At 48.6% G+C, this 18,161-nt stretch overlaps 1 protein-coding gene across 1 annotated transcript in view; it reads right to left on the bottom strand.

The window, feature by feature from the left end:
* The window catches only part of LOC147726007 (V-type proton ATPase subunit B, kidney isoform), a 257,085-nt gene that overhangs the window by 33,382 nt on the left and 205,542 nt on the right, over positions 1-18,161 (bottom strand). Inside the window, exons 7-8 of the mRNA XM_086960126.1 lie at positions 5,107-5,208; positions 1,626-1,723 (exon numbers count right to left, since the gene is read on the bottom strand). Of these exons, the coding sequence (XP_086816252.1) occupies positions 1,626-1,723; positions 5,107-5,208 (200 nt within the window). The remainder of the gene's footprint in view (positions 1-1,625; positions 1,724-5,106; positions 5,209-18,161) is intronic.

Raw genomic sequence — 18,161 nt, 5'->3', positions numbered from 1 at the left:
TGCATTCTTTAGGAATCGCTAAAATCACAGGGATGATGGCCTTCTTGGGTCAACAGAGCACCATATCTGGGATTGCTTTTAAATAAAGCAATCTTTTCTTTTTTTTTTCATGCAACCCGTTTCTCTTAAAGGAAAATGGGTTGCGTTTAAAAAAGAAAAATGAAAAGCTTTTTTAAATTTTTTTTAAGAGCGGGCAGTTGTCCGTGGGTCCATTGCCCCCTTTTAAAAAATGTTTTGATGAACATTCACAAACGGGAAGAGGTCCCTTAGGGACTCCTTTTCGTTTGTGAATGGGTTATCACCTACTTTAGGAAGGTGGTAAAATGTGAATGTTTATGGACCGCTAAATATTTGTACATGCCACTGAGATTCGGTACTAGGAAGGGATGCCCTAAGCATGCCCCTTCCTAATACCGAATCAGTATGTATTCACTATTCCAAACTGCGATTCTGTAACATGTTACCGAATCGCAATTTGGAAATGATACATACCAAATGCATTTTTCAGGTCGCAAACGGCCTCATTCTGCGAATCAGACCGTTTGCGCCCAGAAAAATGCCTGCTACATCTGGCCCTTAGTGAGCTATGAAGTGGCATCCAGGAGCTGCACGCAAACTGCAAAGCATAAGTCTAGAACATTAGTGCTTTTATCAGTCTTTCTTTATTCTTCCGTTGCTAAAGGTTCCTTTGGAAAGTAATGAAGAATTATTACTAAATAAATGGTTGTCCGTGAAATTACTCATATATAGAGATGAAGGTAACATTCTTACAGTGCACGCATGTCTCATTCACACGAAGCTTAGAAAACTCAAAGACCTGGCCCCACAACATAGTTCATCTCTCCAGCATGTGTGTAGTGGCGAGCGGATTGTATTTGTTCCTAGGCAAGAAGGTATTAGACTCCAGCTAGCAGCCATTCTGGAGGAGACTTGAATAAAGTGGGTGCAGATGGCCCTTTAAGTGAGGCATTTGTGTTGGACCCAACGCAACTGAAATTAAGATGTTCCCTCCTCCCCTGCAGGTTGAAGCACTGAAGGCAAAGCTCACTTCGGTGCTACTGAATTTATCCTAGTGAAGTCACCGGGAAAAACATCTGCACATTTTTAGGGCTGGCACAGATCTGGCCCAATCTGGGACCCCGATGGATCCCCATAATTCACAACACTGATATGGACAATCTAGCAGTTTGGGGTCAGATTGCACTTGCTGTCATGTCTTTAATAAATGGAGCCTTGAGGACAAGTCTGGTACTTGTAAGTTTCCGCATATTTGAGGAAGCCTTTAAATCTATTACTTTAAAACTCGTCGAGCCACTGTGATCTAAGTCTGCTTTGGCTCAGAGATCTTCTGTGACAACCAGCACAGGAATATGTCAAAATACGTAAACCTTTTGGTAGGGACCTGAAGGTCTATCATCATGTAATTTGGTGTTTGGTATCACCAGAGCCCCTTTTCTCCTATATTGCTAGGTGTCATATAAGATAAATTGTAGCTCTCTACATCAATCTATAGACAATTCCCATATGACTGTATTGATATCCCAGATTTCAAACAAACTCCAAACCCTTTTTTGCCTTTTGATGGAGTCTGAAACCCTTGGAGATGATTCTGTCGATCTACTCACGTGGGGTCGTTGGCGAGGTTCAGGAAGAGGCATACGTTGTCCATGCTCCCGTTCTCCTCAAAGTCACTCTTGAAGAAGCGGGCTGTTTCCATGTTCACCTGAGAAAAATTCCAAATCATGTTAGTCAAAGCACAGCTGGGGTGGGCATGATTCACAAACCTTTTCCCTAGAGTAAGTTTAATTTCTACCTGAAAGAGTTGTGATTTGTTCATAACAGAAATTCGTAGTTCTGTGTAATTTATGAATGAATTGGATGAGTTAGTGTGAGTGTGTGGGAATTCCATGGGATGAAACCATGTAAAAAGGTAGTAGACAGAAAACAGAGTTCAGAATTTGTGAAAATGCACCAAGTCGAAGATTTTGAGGATATTGATAAAAGATTATAAAGGCCAATGATATACGTTCTGGATCCCCCCACCCTCCTCGCCTCTCTACCTTGGTATTAGTGGTTGAAAAGTGATATGATGTAGGTCAGTCAATACAAAATTCATAAGATAGAAGTAATAAAGATGGGCATGTATAGAGGTAAGAAAGAAAAATAAATGTTGTTTTAACATTTTTTAACGTTATGCCAGCAACTGAAAAGTTATGCACTTGCAGGTCACAGAAGCTTTCTTTGTGTGTCCCATACATGGATGGAAGTGTTCTCAGCCACACCTGATAAACAACTTGCAAACTTTGTGAATGGGCTCAAATCGTAACTGACTCATAGGCGTAGATATACTGCTCATCGCGTCACAGATTTACACCAGCCATCTTTTGCATCACAAGGTTTTGATCAGGACCATAGTTTCAGGATTCTGAAACATCTCTGAGAGGCTCGAGCACAAATGTATCTCAAAGATTTGCACTCTTGCCCAATTCACACCATCTCCCACTACCCACATAAAATGCTTCTCTTCCAATTCCCCTGTCTGCTTTTTAAAAAAATTGATTTGCTATTGATGGATGTTTTTCCGGCAGAAACAGAATTGATATTTCCAGAGACCTTGAGGTGGGGAAATAAGCGACAGGGACTGAAGTTTGGAGTTACAACGTTTTAACTTGAGGCTCCATTATTACAAAACAGTTGGAATTTAACGAAGAGCACCCTCTAATTATTTATGTATTTGTAGGGTCCAAATGGAAAGTTTCATATATGGCGGTACTTTTATAAGATTATTTACAATTCCAGCAACTGGATCTATGGGCCATGTATAAAGAACATTTTCAGGCCTGCACTTGGCTTACGCTTCCAAATGAGAGGAACCTATCCGAAATGTAAAAAGTTTAAGCAACTGCCATCAATCGGTGAATTAAGAGCACTTTTTTTTTTACATAACTGTGCAAACGTATGCCCTTTTATATTTTGTTTTCAGTGGAACTTGTGGGAGCTCCCATGTTTGTGCCTGGGGCGCGGTGAGGTAAATTCCTCATATTTCATGTGTACAACAATCCAGATGAACTAAGTGCAAAATTAAGGTACAGCTCGAACTTCTAAACGTAACTGCGGTAGAAAGTGTGCAAAATGCATATCAGCACGAATTCCCCCCAGTTCTCACAGGGAGGTGGAGAAGAGCAGCCATGGCCCGATTTCACTGTGACCTGAGGAAGGTGTGGGGGAGAGGTAACCCCAACATATACCAAGGTCGCTGTGACCTGATGAAGGCGTGGAGGTGAGGTAAACCCAAGGTAACTATGACCAAGGTCACTGTGACCTGAGGAAGGTGTGGGGGAGAGGTAAACCCAAGGTAACTATGACCAAGGTCGCTGTGACCTGAGGAAGGTGTGGGGGAGAGGTAAACCCAAGGTAACTATGACCAAGGTCACTGTGACCTGAGGAAGGTGTGGGGGAGAGGTAAACCCAAGGTAACTATGACCAAGGTCGCTGTGACCTGAGGAAGGTGTGGGGGAGAGGTAAACCCAACATATACCAAGGTCGCTGTGACCTGATGAAGGCGTGGAGGTGAGGTAAACCCAAGGTAACTATGACCAAGGTCGCTGTGACCTGAGGAAGGTGTGGGGGAGAGGTAAACCCAAGGTAACTATGACCAAGGTCGCTGTGACCTGAGGAAGGTGTGGGGAAGAGGTAAACCCAAGGTAACTATGACCAAGGTCGCTGTGACCTGAGGAAGGTGTGGGTGAGAGGTAAACCCAACATATACCAAGGTCGCTGTGACCTGATGAAGGCGTGGAGGTGAGGTAAACCCAAGGTAACTATGACCAAGGTCGCTGTGACCTGAGGAAGGTGTGGGGGAGAGGTAAACCCAAGGTAACTATGACCAAGGTCGCTGTGACCTGAGGAAGGTGTGGGGGAGAGGTAAACCCAAGGTAACTATGACCAAGGTCACTGTGACCTGAGGAAGGTGAGGGGGAGAGGTAAACCCAAGGTAACTATGACCAAGGTCGCTGTGACCTGAGGAAGGTGTGGGGGAGAGGTAAACCCAACATATACCAAGGTCGCTGTGACCTGATGAAGGCGTGGAGGTGAGGTAAACCCAAGGTAACTATGACCAAGGTCGCTGTGACCTGAGGAAGGTGTGGGGGAGAGGTAAACCCAAGGTAACTATGACCAAGGTCGCTGTGACCTGAGGAAGGTGTGGGGAAGAGGTAAACCCAAGGTAACTATGATCAAGGTCGCTGTGACCTGAGGAAGGTGTGGGGGAGAGGTAGACCCAAAATATACCAAGGTGACTGTGGCCTGAGGAAGGAGTGGAGGAGAGGTAAACCCAAGGTAACTATGACCAAGGTCGCTGTGACCTGAGGAAGGTGTGGGGGAGAGGTAAACCCAAGGTAACTATGACCAAGGTCGCTGTGACCTGAGGAAGGTGCGGGGGAGAGGAAGACCCAAAATATACCAAGGTGACTGTGGCCTGAGGAAGGAGTGGAGGAGAGGTAAACCCAAGGTAACTATGACCAAGGTCGCTGTGACCTGAGGAAGGTGTGGGGGAGAGGTAGACCCAAAATATACCAAGGTGACTGTGGCCTGAGGAAGGAGTAGAGGAGAGGTAAACCCAAGGTAACTGTGACCTGAGGAAGGTGTGGGGGAGAGGTAGAATCAAGGCGTATATATGGATGTCACCTTCAGGAAGAAGCTCCCCTTGTTTTTACTAGCAGCCCTCTTTCAACAGTTTGCCTATTGCAGTCCCTGCGTTAATGGTGGTCTGCTGCTGTCTCTTCCTTGCAGTTCAGGAACAAAATACCAACCTCCTGCTATTTAAGTGCCAAACTGCACCCGCATTCACTGCCAGGGACATCTAGCACCAGTCGCTGCACCCGACTTAGTTGTTATGCAGGGTGCTCAGTTTTGACACCTCCTGCTCACTTGCATGATTTTTCGCCCACACAAAATATAGGTTCAATTACAAAAACGCACAAGTGACAGGTGCTGGAAAAGTATGCGGCACCGGAATCACCATAATTGCGTCTAGAATGTATCTCATGCACTATGTAAAGGAGGTCAGAGAATGGGGAGTGGGGCAACATTTTACATTTTACTTACACCCATAGCTGCAAAAACAATAGCAAAGTTGTCTTCGCTGTAGTCCATCACGTCTTTCGATTTTTTAACCAACCCCGCTTGTCGGCAGATCTGAGCTGCGATCTGGAAGAAGGAAGAGCAATGACATTCATTAGCTTTAGATACCCTCAGAACCTATTGACTTTTTTGGGTTGATTTATTTTCAATGAGCACTAGTGCCAAACCATTGAGTACCACCTCGATATCACAATAAAAAATAACACAAGTCGGCCAAAGATTTACAAAACACAATCCAACCTCCTCCTGTCACACAAATCATCTCCTCCCATCGGCCATCGGCCTACCCCGGAATGTTCTTTCCATGTTCAGGTCCAGGAGAGAAGATAAGTATCTTTGGAGCTAACTCTCAGCCACCATTAGGCAACCCATGCGCTTCCACTGCTGCATATGAGCCGAGCTTCACCCTACACCCATTGCACAGAGTCAATCAATCAATCAATCAATGACATTTATAGAGCGCACTACTTACCCGTAGGGTCTCAAGGCGCTTAGGGGGGGGGTGCCGTTACTGCTCGAACAGCCAGGTCTTGAGCTTCTTCCTGAAGGAGAGGTGGTCTTGGGTCAGGCGCAGGTCGGCCGGGAGGGAGTTCCAGGTCTTGGCGGCCAAGTAGGAGAAGGACCTTCCTCCTGTTGTCGCTCTACGGATGCGTGGGACGGCGGCGAGGGCGTGGCTGGCTGATCGGAGGTGGCGTTTGGGAGCGTAGAAGTTGATTCGGTTGTTGAGGTAGGCCGGGCCTTGATCGTGTAGGGCTTTGTGTGCGTGGGTGAGGAGACGGAAGGTGATTCTTTTGTTGACGGGGAGCCAATGCAGGTCTCTCAGGTGTCCGGAGATGTGGCTGTTTCGTGGGATGTCGAGGATGAGTCTGGCTGAGGCGTTCTGGATCCGCTGGAGTCTCTTCTGGAGCTTGGCGGTGGTTCCGGCGTAGAGTGTGTTGCCGTAGTCCAGTCGGCTGGTGACGAGGGCCTGGGTGACGGTCTTCCTGGTCTCCGTGGGGATCCACCAGAAGATCTTCCGTAGCATGCGCAGGATGTTGAAGCATGACGAGGAGATGGCGTTGACTTGTCTGGTCATGGAGAGGGAGGAGTCCAGGATGAAGCCCAGGTTGCGTGCGTGGTTCGTTGGTTTGGGTGCGGTGCCCAGGGCGGGGGGCCACCAGGAGTCGTCCCAGGCGGTGGGCGAGGAGCCCAGGATGAGGACCTCCGTCTTGTCTGAGTTCAGTTTCAGGCGGCTGGTCGTCATCCACTCGGCAACATCCTTCATCCCTTCGTGCAGGTTGGCTCTGGCGGTGGCGGGGTCGTTGGTCAGGGAGAGGATCAGCTGGGTGTCGTCGGCGTAGGAGATTATGTTGAGGTTGTGTTGGCGTGCGATGGCCGCGAGGGGGCTCATGTAGACGTTGAAGAGGGTAGGGCTCAGCGAGGATCCTTGAGGGACGCCGCAGATGACTTCGGTGGCCTCTGACTTGTACGGTGGTAGGCGGACTCTCTGTGTTCTTCCGTCGAGGAAGGAGATGATCCATTCCAGTGCCTTCTCCTGGATTCCGACGTTGCTGAGGCGCTGCACTAGGGTGCGGTGGCAGACAGTGTCGAAGGCCGCGGAGAGGTCTAGGAGGATGAGGGTCGCTGTTTCTCCGTTGTCCATCAGGGCTCGGATGTCGTCGGTGGCGGCGATGAGGGCGGTCTCGGTGCTGTGGTTAGCACGGAAGCCGGACTGTGAGGGGTCGAGGGATCCGTTCGTCTCGAGGAAGGCGGCCAGCTGTTTGTTGACGGTCTTCTCGATGACTTTGGCTGGAAACGGGAGGAGCGAGATGGGGCGGTAATTCTTGAGTTCGGTGGGGTCTGCGGTAGGTTTCTTGAGTAGAGCGCTGAGTTCGGCGTGCTTCCAGCTCTCGGGGAAGGTGGCGGTGTCGAAGGAGGTGTTGATAATGTCCCGCAGGTGGGGTGCGATGACGGCGTCGGCCTTGTTGAAGACGTGGTGAGGGCAGGGGTCGGTCGGAGATCCGGAGTGGACGGAGTTCATCATGCGGATGGTGTCTTCGGTGCTGATCGGAGTCCAGGCTCGGAGGTTGGTGGTGGGCGGCGTTGCTGTGGTCGTGGCGTGCGTCGGTTGAGTGCTGAAGCTGTTGTGTATGTCCGCGATCTTGTTGTGGAAGTAGGAGGCGAGGGAGTTGCAGAGGTCTTGCGAAGGGGTGATGTCGTTGTTTTCGGCGTTGGGGTTGGAGAGCTCTTTCACGATGTTGAAGAGTTCCTTGCAGTTGTGTGCGTTGTTGTCCAGCCGGTCCTTGAATGCAGTTTTCTTGGCGGTGCGGATCCGTTGGTGGTGCTTCCGGGTGGCGAGTTTGAGGGTGGTCATGTTGTCCGGTGTAGGTTCCTTTCTCCAGACTTTCTCGAGGGCTCGGCAGTTCTTCTTGGAGCTCTTGAGTTCGTCGGTGAACCATGGGGCTTTCTTGCTGCCGAGTCTGCTGGGCGGGGTACTCAGAGGGGCGAGTTCGTCCGCGCAGTTGCTGATCCACTTCGTGAGGTTGTCGGCGGCCTGGCTGGGGTTCGCTGAGCTGGCCGGAGGGTGCTGGCTCAGGGAAGCGGCGAGCTGGTCGACTGTGATCTTGTTCCAGTTTGCTGTTGCTGGTGGTGGTGGATCGCCGTTCTTTCGAAGGTGAAGTGGACACAGCTGTGGTCCGTCCAGTGGAGTTCTGTGGCGTGGCTGAAGGCGATGTCTTTGCTGGATGAGAAGACGGCGTCGAGTGTGTGTCCGGCGAGGTGGGTGGGGGTGCTCACCAGTTGCTTGAGTCCAAGGTTGGCGAGGTTGTCGAGCAGGGTGCTGGTGTTGCGGTCGTTGTTGTTCTCCAGGTGGAAGTTGAGGTCCCCCAGGAGGATGTAGTCAGCGGAGGGGAGGGCATGCGGACTGACGAAGTCGGCGATGTCTCGCTGAATTGGGTGCGTGGTCCCGGGGGTCGGTAGATCAGGGTGCCTCTGAGGGTGGTCTTCGGGTCGGTGTGGATCTGGAAATGCAGGTGTTCGGCGGTGGTAAGGGTGTTGTCGGTGCTAGTCGTGATACGGATGGTGTTCCTGTGGATGATGGCGATGCCTCCTCCCATCTGGTTGGCGGTGCGGTCCCTCCGGGTGATCTTGTAGCCCTCTTGGATGGCGATGGCGATGTCGGGCGCTGAAGAGGCGTTCATCCAGGTTTCCGTGAGGAAGGCAACGTCAGGGGCTGTGGTGTCTAGGAGGTTCCAGAGTTCGATGGCGTGTCTGTGGACGGAGCGGGTGTTGAGGAGGATGCACTTGAGGTGGTTGCTGCTGGTGTTCGGCTTGGCAGGTGCCGGGCAGGTCCGGATGCAGGTGAACTTGCAGGCGTGGCAGCTGAAGGGTCCGTGGGAGCGACGTGGGGTGGCTCGGTAGCATCCTGGGATTCGGCCGGTGTTGAGTGCGATGAGGGCGGCGGCGGTGTACGTCAGGCGGGTCGGCCGGGGTCCTCGTGGGCCAGGGGTCCTGGCACTGGGCGCGGTCCAGGCGCGGACGGGCGTAGACGGGCTTACCTTTGGCGCGCCTTCGGCGCACAATCGGCGCGCCCGCTGCGCGTGACCGCTGCGCGTTCGCACGGTCGCCATATATGGCGAAGTGCGAGGGGGGGCGGAGCAGCTGGGAGGCGGGAGCGGGGAGGGTACAGAATGAAGAAAGGGGCGGGGTTTAGCGGCGGTGGTGGGAAGCGGGGAGGGAAGGGACGGGGCGAACAAGGGAAAACTACAGGCAAGCAGGAAAAAAAGGGGGAAAAGGGATACAATTTACAAATTACAGCAGAGTACAATTTACAAATACAATACAACAGATACAGTGGCGCAAGGCAGGAAGCGAGCACGGACCACGCTGCTCGAGGCAGGGGGGCGTGGTCACGCGTCGGCAGCCGGAGCAGAGAGGTAGGCAGTCGGGGGGCACACGCAGCAGCTGGTGGCCCTGCGGCGCGGGGGGTGTCCTAAACTAGTGTATCCCACAGCTACATCACCTCTCTTTTTGTGTGGGGTAAAAATTGATGAAGAGATACAAAAGAGCTGTGGAAGAGCTGTGAAAGAAATGAGTACTACTGATTGTGCTCTAATGAAAATGAGGGACTGTATAACCATGACACCTATGGCCCTTGGCTCCCTCCACCACCCCCCCCCCCCACCCACTATTCCTCCATGGTGGGCCTCGGCTGCCAAATGTAACAAATAGGGACTGAGGGCAGGAAGCAAACGACCTTGTAGCCTTCTCAGAGAGAGTGCTGAGGCAGGGACTCGGCTGACACTATCAGAGACAGGATACACGCCTCACACTCTACACTGACACTTAGGGTGACCAACCGTCCGTAAATTTCACGGACAGTCCGTAATTTCGGCCGTCTGTCCGTTGTCCGTGAAGGAATCTTTAACGGACGCCATTTGTCCGTCATTTTAGGTTGCTCCACCCTGAAGCCGGCACAGATTGCACCCACCTCTTTTCTTCACTCCAATGCTGCACCAAAGCTCCTCAGATACTCAGCAGCAATGGAGAGGCACAGCGGGATGGCTACCCTCATACCTCCAGCCCTTGATGACCTGTTAAGAGGTGCTTCGAAGGTGACTGAGAGGCAGGGGCTGCAGGTTCAGGAGCAGCGACATCTATTCACATGCAAACAGCCCTGAATGCGTCATATCTCTGCTATTTAGAGGGGTCTCACACATTCCATTTCTACCCAGGGCCCCAAACATCCGAGACTCGGACAGATTACACCCCTGATTACACCGAGGCAGCACGTGGTTCTCTTCACAGAGCTTAATTACTGTCACTAAATTGTAAGCAAACCTTGGTTCTTCAAACATGCAGTCTATAATGTAAGAAAATAAAGAAATGGCACAATCGCACCCACACTGATTGACAAAGTATGGAGGACAATCAGTTCAACAATCAGTTCTCTTAGAATATCTCCTGTAAGTACTGTACATCACAGTGGGGGATGGCATTTTGGACAGAGAGCCTGTCTTCTCGTTGTCTTGTGCAGGAGAGGAGCCCAAGATGATACTAGAATACTGCATGCCCACCCCTGTGTTCCCTTTCCTGTGAAGGCTCCTGCCCTCCCCTCAGTGATGGCACCTGTCCCCCCATGTGGTGGCTCCAGTCCACCCCACGCCTGGGATGGCTCCTGTCCCCCCATGTTGTGGCTCCAGTCCACCCCCGCCTGTGATGGCTCCTGTCCCCCCATGTGGTGGCTCCAGTCCACCCCCACCTGTGGTGGCTCTTGTCCCCCCCTGTGGTGGATCCTGTCTCCCCCAGGTGGCTTCTGTCCCAGTCCTGGAATGTCTCCTGTAGCAAGGGTGAAGTTCTCAATGGGCCTCTTCTCAAAAGGGCTCAGCTCAAAATTAATATGGAAAGGTCGGCGAGTAAGTAAGTGAAGGGATGGGTGAATGGCTGGATGAATTAGTGAAAGGGTGAATGGATGAATGAAAGATTGAATAAATGGCTAATGAGAGAGGATGGATGGATTGATGAGTGAGGGGAAGGATGGAGAGAAAATGTAAATAGCCGGATGTATGGGTGGAAGCGAGCTGGATGATGGATGAGGGGAAAGATGGATGAGGGGAAGGATGATGGATGAGGAGAAGGATGGATGGATGGATGGAGGGGATGGATGGGTGAGGGAAAAGATGGATGGATGGAGGGGAAGGATGGATGGATGGAGGGGAAGGATGGATGGATGAGTGGAAGGATGGATGGATGGATGGATGGGAAGGATGGATGGATCAGAAGATGGATGGATGGATGGATGAGGGGAAGGATAAATGGATGGTATGGATGGATGGATGGGTGAGGGGAAGGATGGATGATGGATGAAAGTAAGGATGGATGAGGGGATGGATGGATGGATGAGGGGAAGGATGGATGGATGAGGGGAAGGATGGATGGATGAGGGGGAGGATGGATGGATGAGGGGATGGATGGATGAGGGGAAGGATGGATGGGTGAGGGGATGGATGGATGGATGAGGGGATGGGTGAGGGGATGGATGGATGGATGAGGGGATAGATGGATGGATGAGGGGATGGATGGATAGATGAGGGGATGGATAGAGGGGAAGGATGGATGGATGGGTGGGTGAAAGGATGGATGGATGGATGGATGGATGGATGATGAGGGGAAGGATGGATGATGAGGAGAAGGATGGATGGATGGATGATGAGGGGATGGATGGATGGATGATGAGGGGTGGGTGAAAGGATGGATGATGAGATGAAGGGTGGATGGATGGATGATGAGGGGAAGGGTGGATGGATGGATGATGAGGGGGTGCGTGAAAGGATTGATGGATGGATGATTAGGGGATGGATGGATGATGAGGGGGTGGGTAAAAGGATGGATGGATGATGAGGGGAAGGATGAATGGATGATGAGGGGAAGGATGGATGGATGATGAGTGGGTGGGTAGAAGGATGGATGGACGGATGATGAGGGAAAAGGATGGATGGATGATGAGGGGAAGGATGGATGATGAGGGGAAGGACGGATGGATGGATGGATGATGGGTGGGTGAAAGGATGGATGGATGGAGAGTCGGTGGGTGAAAGGATGGATGGATGATGAGTGGGTGGGTGAAAGGATGGATGGATGATGAGTAGGTGGGTGAAAGGATGGATGGATGACTGGGTGGGTCAAAGGATGGATGGATGAGTGGGTGGGTGAAAGGATGGATGGATGAGTGGGTGGGTGAAAGGATGGATCAGTGGATTGGATGGTGGGTGGGTGAAAGGATGGATGAGTGGGTGGGTGGATGGTGGGTGGGTGGATGGTTGGGTGGATGATGGGTGGGTAGGTGAATGAGTGAAATGATGGATGGATTGATGGATTGATAAGTGCAAGGGTGAATGAATGGACGTATGAGTGAAAGGGTGGATGTAAGGATGGATGAGTGAGTGAAAGGGAGGGTAGATGGACAAAAGGATGAATAGATGTGTGAAGAAGTGAAATGATAGATGGATGAGTGATAGGATCAATGGATGGATTCATGAGTGGATGAGTAGATGGATGGATGGATGGGTGGATGGATGGATGGATGGAAGGAAGGATGGCTAAGTGAAAGGGTCGATGGAGAGAGAAAGGGAGGATGGATGGATGACTAAAATAATGGATGGGTGGAAGGATTAGTAAGTGAAAGGATGGCTGGATTGGTGAAAGGGTAAATGGCTGAATGGATGAGTGAATGGATGGATGGGATAAAGAGTGGATGGATAAGTGTACAGATGGATAGGATGAAATGGTGGATGGATGGATGGATGGATGGATGGATAATGGAGATGAGTGAAAGGATGGATGAGGGGATGGATGAAGGGATGGATGAGTGAAATGATAGATGGAAGGATACATGATGGATAGGTTTGCAAACGGTTGAATATGTTTGGAAATTGCTGGGCTTACTTATATACTATTGCGCGACCTCTGATGTGTCTGTAAAACGTACCTATTGTCCTGAAGTTTTGTCCTGAATTTTGACCTCCTGTCCTGAATTTGTGTCCTGAATTTTGACCCTTTGTCCTGAATTTTTACACTCACCGTCCTGAATTTGCACCAATGCCAGTTGGTCACCCTACTGACACTATCAGAGACAGGATACATGTCTGACACACTACACTGATACTATCAAAGACGGATACACGCCTCACACTCTACACTGACACTGTCAGAGACAGGATACACGCCTCACACTCTACACTGACACTATCAAAGACGGATACATGTCTGACACACTACACTATACCTGGAGTGACCCAGCACACCTTTCCTTTCACAGTTTTTTTTAAATAAAATAATCACATTCTAAAGATGAGATAAACAACTTTTGCGCGCATCTACATTTTGGTAAGGGATCAGGCCCTACAGTTGCGGCTGAAAAGATTCCCGTTGCGTGTCTTAGAGACCACGTATTGAACCTTCCGGTTGTTTCTCAGTCGGGTAAGATTGATTTTGCTGACTTTCTGATATAGAATGCATCATTACGCAGATAACAGTTTTCTACGCACGGAGGAGTGACGTCTCCAATGACAGGATATTTGCCTGGTAAGACTCACTTTCACAGAACTACTCACCGAAGCAACTCGCATTTTGCATTCTTTCAGTTTCTTCCATTATTATTATCTTTCAGCGTCAGAAAGCACGGCATTTACGATCTTGAATTACACTTAGCACTGTGGTACATCTTATGCATGGCAGTGCACGAACTAGGGGCCAGATGTAGGTAATTCTGTTTTACCGATTCATAAATACCGAATTTTACCGATTCGGTATTTATGAATCGGTAAAATAGAAGAGGGGAGATTTAGGTAGAATCGGTAATTGAATTACCGATTCGGTAATGACCATTGATTCCTATAGGCATTGAGGGCCCGATGTAGGTAAATGCCATTTACCGATTTTAAAATACCGAATCCTACCGATTCGGTATTTCAAAATCGGTAAATGGTATGTAGGTCCCAACATCTGGATTCGTTACCGAATCCTTAACAATTCTTTAATTACCGATTCGGTAAATACTGAATCGGTAATGCCCATTCATTCCTATGGGCTTTGAAGCCCATAGGAATGATTAGGCATTACCGATTCGGTATTTACAGAATCGGTAATTAAAGAATTCACAAGGGTGCAGGGGGTGTCACTTTGACACCCTCTGGCACCCCCAAAACAGGCACAGGTGCCATGTGGCAGGCAGACCTGCCCTAAGGGCAGGTCTGCCTGTCACATGACATAGGTGTGCATGCACACATGTGCATGCACTCCGGAATCGGTATTTTACCATGGATTTGTATTCCATGGTAAAATACCGATTCTGTAAGCCATGTGCAGAAGGTACATTGCCTACCTACATAGCATTTTCGGTAATTTTACCGAATCGGTAAATATTACCGAATCGGTAATTATTTTACCGATTCGGTACATATTACCGAATCGGTACATTTACCGATTCGGTAATGATACAGATTCGGTAAAATTACCGAAAATGTGCCCCTACATCTCGGTAGCCCTTTACCGATCGGAAACGGCCGAAAATCAGTATTTTCGGCCGATTCGGATTGGTAAAGGGCTACCTACATCGGGCCCTGAAGCCCATAGGAACCATGGGCATTACCGAATCGGTATTTACCGATTCGGTAAATACCGAATGTTGCAAGGGTGCAGGGGGTGTCACTTTGACACCCTCTAGCACCCCGAATTCAGGCACGTGTGACATGTGGCACACAGACATGCCCTAAAGGCATGTCTGTCTGTCACATAGCATAGGAATCGGTATTTTACCACCCAATTAGATTGAGTGGTAAAATACCGATTCGGTAAGGCCTGTGGGACTAAGAAGAGTCCCACCTACATCTGCAAGTTACCGAATCGGTAAAAATACCGAATCGGTATTTTACCGATTCGGTAAATTTACCGATTCAGTAAATTTACTGAATCGGTAAAATAGGGCCCCTACATGCCAAATACTAAATACCGGTCGGTAACGGCCGAAATCGGCCGTTACCGACCGGTATTTCGGCTCCTACATCTGGCCCTAGATGTTAGATGTGACTGTTGTATAAACGCACTATACTTTTGCACCTTTAGTTTCATTTATAGCACATGCACTTTGGGTCGCTAATCTTTTTCTTTTCTACATCTTTTTCTTTAGTACAAATCCTAGCTTTTCATTGTATGGCTTGTATGTAAATATTTGTAAGACTCAGGTAATTTGGCTTTACGCATACACATATTTGTTGTGTTGCAGACTCCTGAGGAAGACTCACCTGATTCAATCAAGTAACATTTCATTGACATTTTCCCCTGAAGAAGGGTTCCATTTGAACCCGAAATGCATTGGGATTGTCTTTGTTTATGCATTGTATATAGGTTGCTATCATTTATGCAGTGAGGATATATATTTGATTTTCAAATCCACATCATTTTTGAAACTGCTGAAATTCTGTATTATTGTACATGACTCTTTGATTTGACACATAATATTTATCACACAGTGCCACTTTTACTGTTGTAAATATCACGACCTGATCATGATATAATATAGTGAACATTGCAAATAAGTGTTTTGAGTAATTTGTTCTGAGACATTTCAGTCCACAGCTGTGCTCCACGCAGGTAGTGGATTGTCACTTCCTCCATTTTGTATCTTGACACACTACACTGACATTCATACCGGTGTCTGACACATGTATTTAAAGTTTATTTATTGAGAGTTTTATAAAGCACAGGCATGACCCGAGAGTATCACAGAATATTTACAGGTAACTAGAAGTTTAGGAATGTAGATAACAAATCTGATCGTAGCACCTTGTTCTGGTTGCTAGTCTTGCGGCAGCGTTGAGCATAGCCCTTAGAGGTGTATGCTGAGATTTGGGCCTACTGGTAAGCACCACATTACCATAGTCTAATTTGGGGATTACAAGGCCTTGTACCACATTTTGGAAGCTGGGTAAGAGAATGAATGGCTTGAAATTCACGGGAAGCCTGAGTTGGTGTAGTGCGCCTTTGGTGGCAGAGTTGATGTGAGTGATCATGTTTAGTTGGTTGGCGAGGGAGAGTCCGAAAGATTTTGTAGTCATTGGTTTTCAGAATGCAGTCTAGGGTGTTCAGGTGACCTAGCCAGTTGTCTATTGGGGGTGGGCTGTGGGGGCGGGGGGGATGAGAAAGAAGTCTGTCTTCAGTGAGTTTACTTTTGAATGGCTAGCTGAGAGCCAGGCTTGAATTTGTGTCAGTGTTTGGTTGAGATGAATTATATCCTGTAGGGAGGTGATTTTGAGGTAGAGACGAGTCTCATCAGTATAAAGATGGTACTGTATTTTGGCCTAGAGGAAAACTGAGGTATGGAAGTTCCATGCATAGATAATGCGAGTTGGAGCTAGGATGGAGTCTTGAGGAAGTCCTTGGTTGACGTGTTAGCTTTGATAGGAAGTCCTTTAGTAGGAGGAGATTATTAAGGAAAGAGGAAAACCATTCAAAGACTGTCCTGCTCAGACCCATTCATGTATTTGGTGTGTTTAGTAGAATGTTGTGGATAATAGAGTCAAAGGCCAAGGAGAAATCAGGAGGTATAATCAATCTGGATTCTCATTCGTCCAATGCTGTGAGGGCATCATGTGTGATGTCGAGGAGGGCCGTCTCCCTGCTGCTGTGTCTCCCTGCTGCAGCCAGCTCTGAAGCCTAATTGGTGGTGGTCAAGCAGGTTCTAATCTAATCCATGATATGTTGGTTCAGCTGTGATAATACTCATTTTTCGAGGACTTTAGTCAGGAAAGGGAAGTTGTTCACAGGGCGAAAATTGTTTAGGTCTTCTGTGTCAGGTCCAGGTTTCTTGCGACATGATACAGTTTAGCCCATTCTCAGGCAATCTGGCACTACACCTTGTTAGAGGGAAGCTTTTATTACTGTAGTCCTGAAGGGAGTGATGAAATAATTAAAATTATTGACTAATGCTGCTGGCAAGGGGTCTGCGAAGTGTGTGGGGAGGTGTGTGGTTGCTTTCATTCTAATGAGTTCACCTTCTTTTAGAGCTCTGGATTTGGGCCATGTGGCATTTTTATTGTCTAAGGCAGTGTCTGAGTGGTGCTGGTGTGAGGATGTTGCCAACTAGGGTGTGGTAGAGATGTGGGGTGGGTCCTGTTGATTATTTGGATGCATGTTAGGCAGGGATGGTTCTATGTTCTTGATCTTGTCATTGAAGAAGCTGCCAATTCCTCACATCTTTCTGTTGAGCAGGCCATGTCTGGTTCTGTGCTGGGAGATGATTGTTGCCTGATGATCTTGAATTGTTTGTTCAGATGGTTTATTGCTGCTTCTAGTTGTGATTTGATGGGGGTGGATCTTGCTTTAAAGATATGTTTCTTGTAACTGAAACACTTGTCTCATACACTACACTGCCATTAAGATAAAACTACACTGACACTCTGCAGGACAGCATACGTGCCTCCCACGCTACACTGACATTGATACAATGGTCCAGATGTAGGTCGCCAATTACCGGTCGGTAACGGCCGATTTCGGCCGGTACCGACCGGTAATTGGTTTTTGAGATGTAAGGGCCATTATTTTACGGAATCGGCAAATTTACAGAATCGGTAATTTTACCGATTCGGTAAATCCCAGATGTAGGTAGCACTGTTTACAGTGCTACATGCCTTCAGAATTCGGTATTTTACCACCCAATACAATTGGGTGGTAAAATACCGAATTCAGGTGTACATGCACATCTGTGCATGTACACCTGTGCCCAGTGACACACAGACATGCCCTTAGGGCATGTATGTGTGCCACATGTCACACAAGCCTGTACTTGGGGTGCTAGAGGGTGTCAAAGTGACACCCCCTGCACCCTTGCAGGATTCGGTATTTACTGATTTGGTAAATACCGAATCGGTATTTCCCATTGATTCCTATGGGCTTCAAGGCCCATAGGAATCAATGGGCAATAACGATTCGGTATTTACCGAATCGGTAAATACCGAATCATACCGATTCGGTAATTCTAAAATAAGAATTACCTACATCTGCCCCCTTCCTATTTACCTACTCTTAAATACCGAATCGGTAAAATTCGGTATTTAAGATTCGGTAAATAGGAATTACCTACATCTGGCCCAATGTCTATACACGTATGAGCTGCATCTAGTGGTCCTGTGGATTAATATTTCCACTCCAGAAATCTGTGTGTTGACCTCCGGGCTACAGCTTTGAATCTTGGCAGGTCCACTGCGCTTTTCATCCTTCTGAGGGTGAAAAAATTAGTGTTGGGTAACATTAAACAGGGTTTGGCAGATGCGTTCGCCTCCATGTGAAGGCCGGCTCCTGTGGTTCAAGGCTCTCTCCTCTCCTCTTACAGTAGCTAGGCAGATCCAAGGGTCATTGCCAGGCCCACAGAGTCTTAAAGTAAGGTTAGCAGAAACGAGGTGATGTCTCCTCCCTTCAGGAAGCTGACAATCAGCAATATCTGTCCTGAAACACAGCAGCCCCTCTCCTCAAGCAGGGTCAACTCT

Source organism: Lissotriton vulgaris, chromosome 3_1 (assembly GCF_964263255.1).
Source record: "Lissotriton vulgaris chromosome 3_1, aLisVul1.2, whole genome shotgun sequence".
Lineage (NCBI taxonomy): Eukaryota > Metazoa > Chordata > Amphibia > Caudata > Salamandridae > Lissotriton > Lissotriton vulgaris.
Note: the sequence above shows the minus strand (reverse complement) of the source record. Positions and strands in the feature narration are given on the sequence as shown.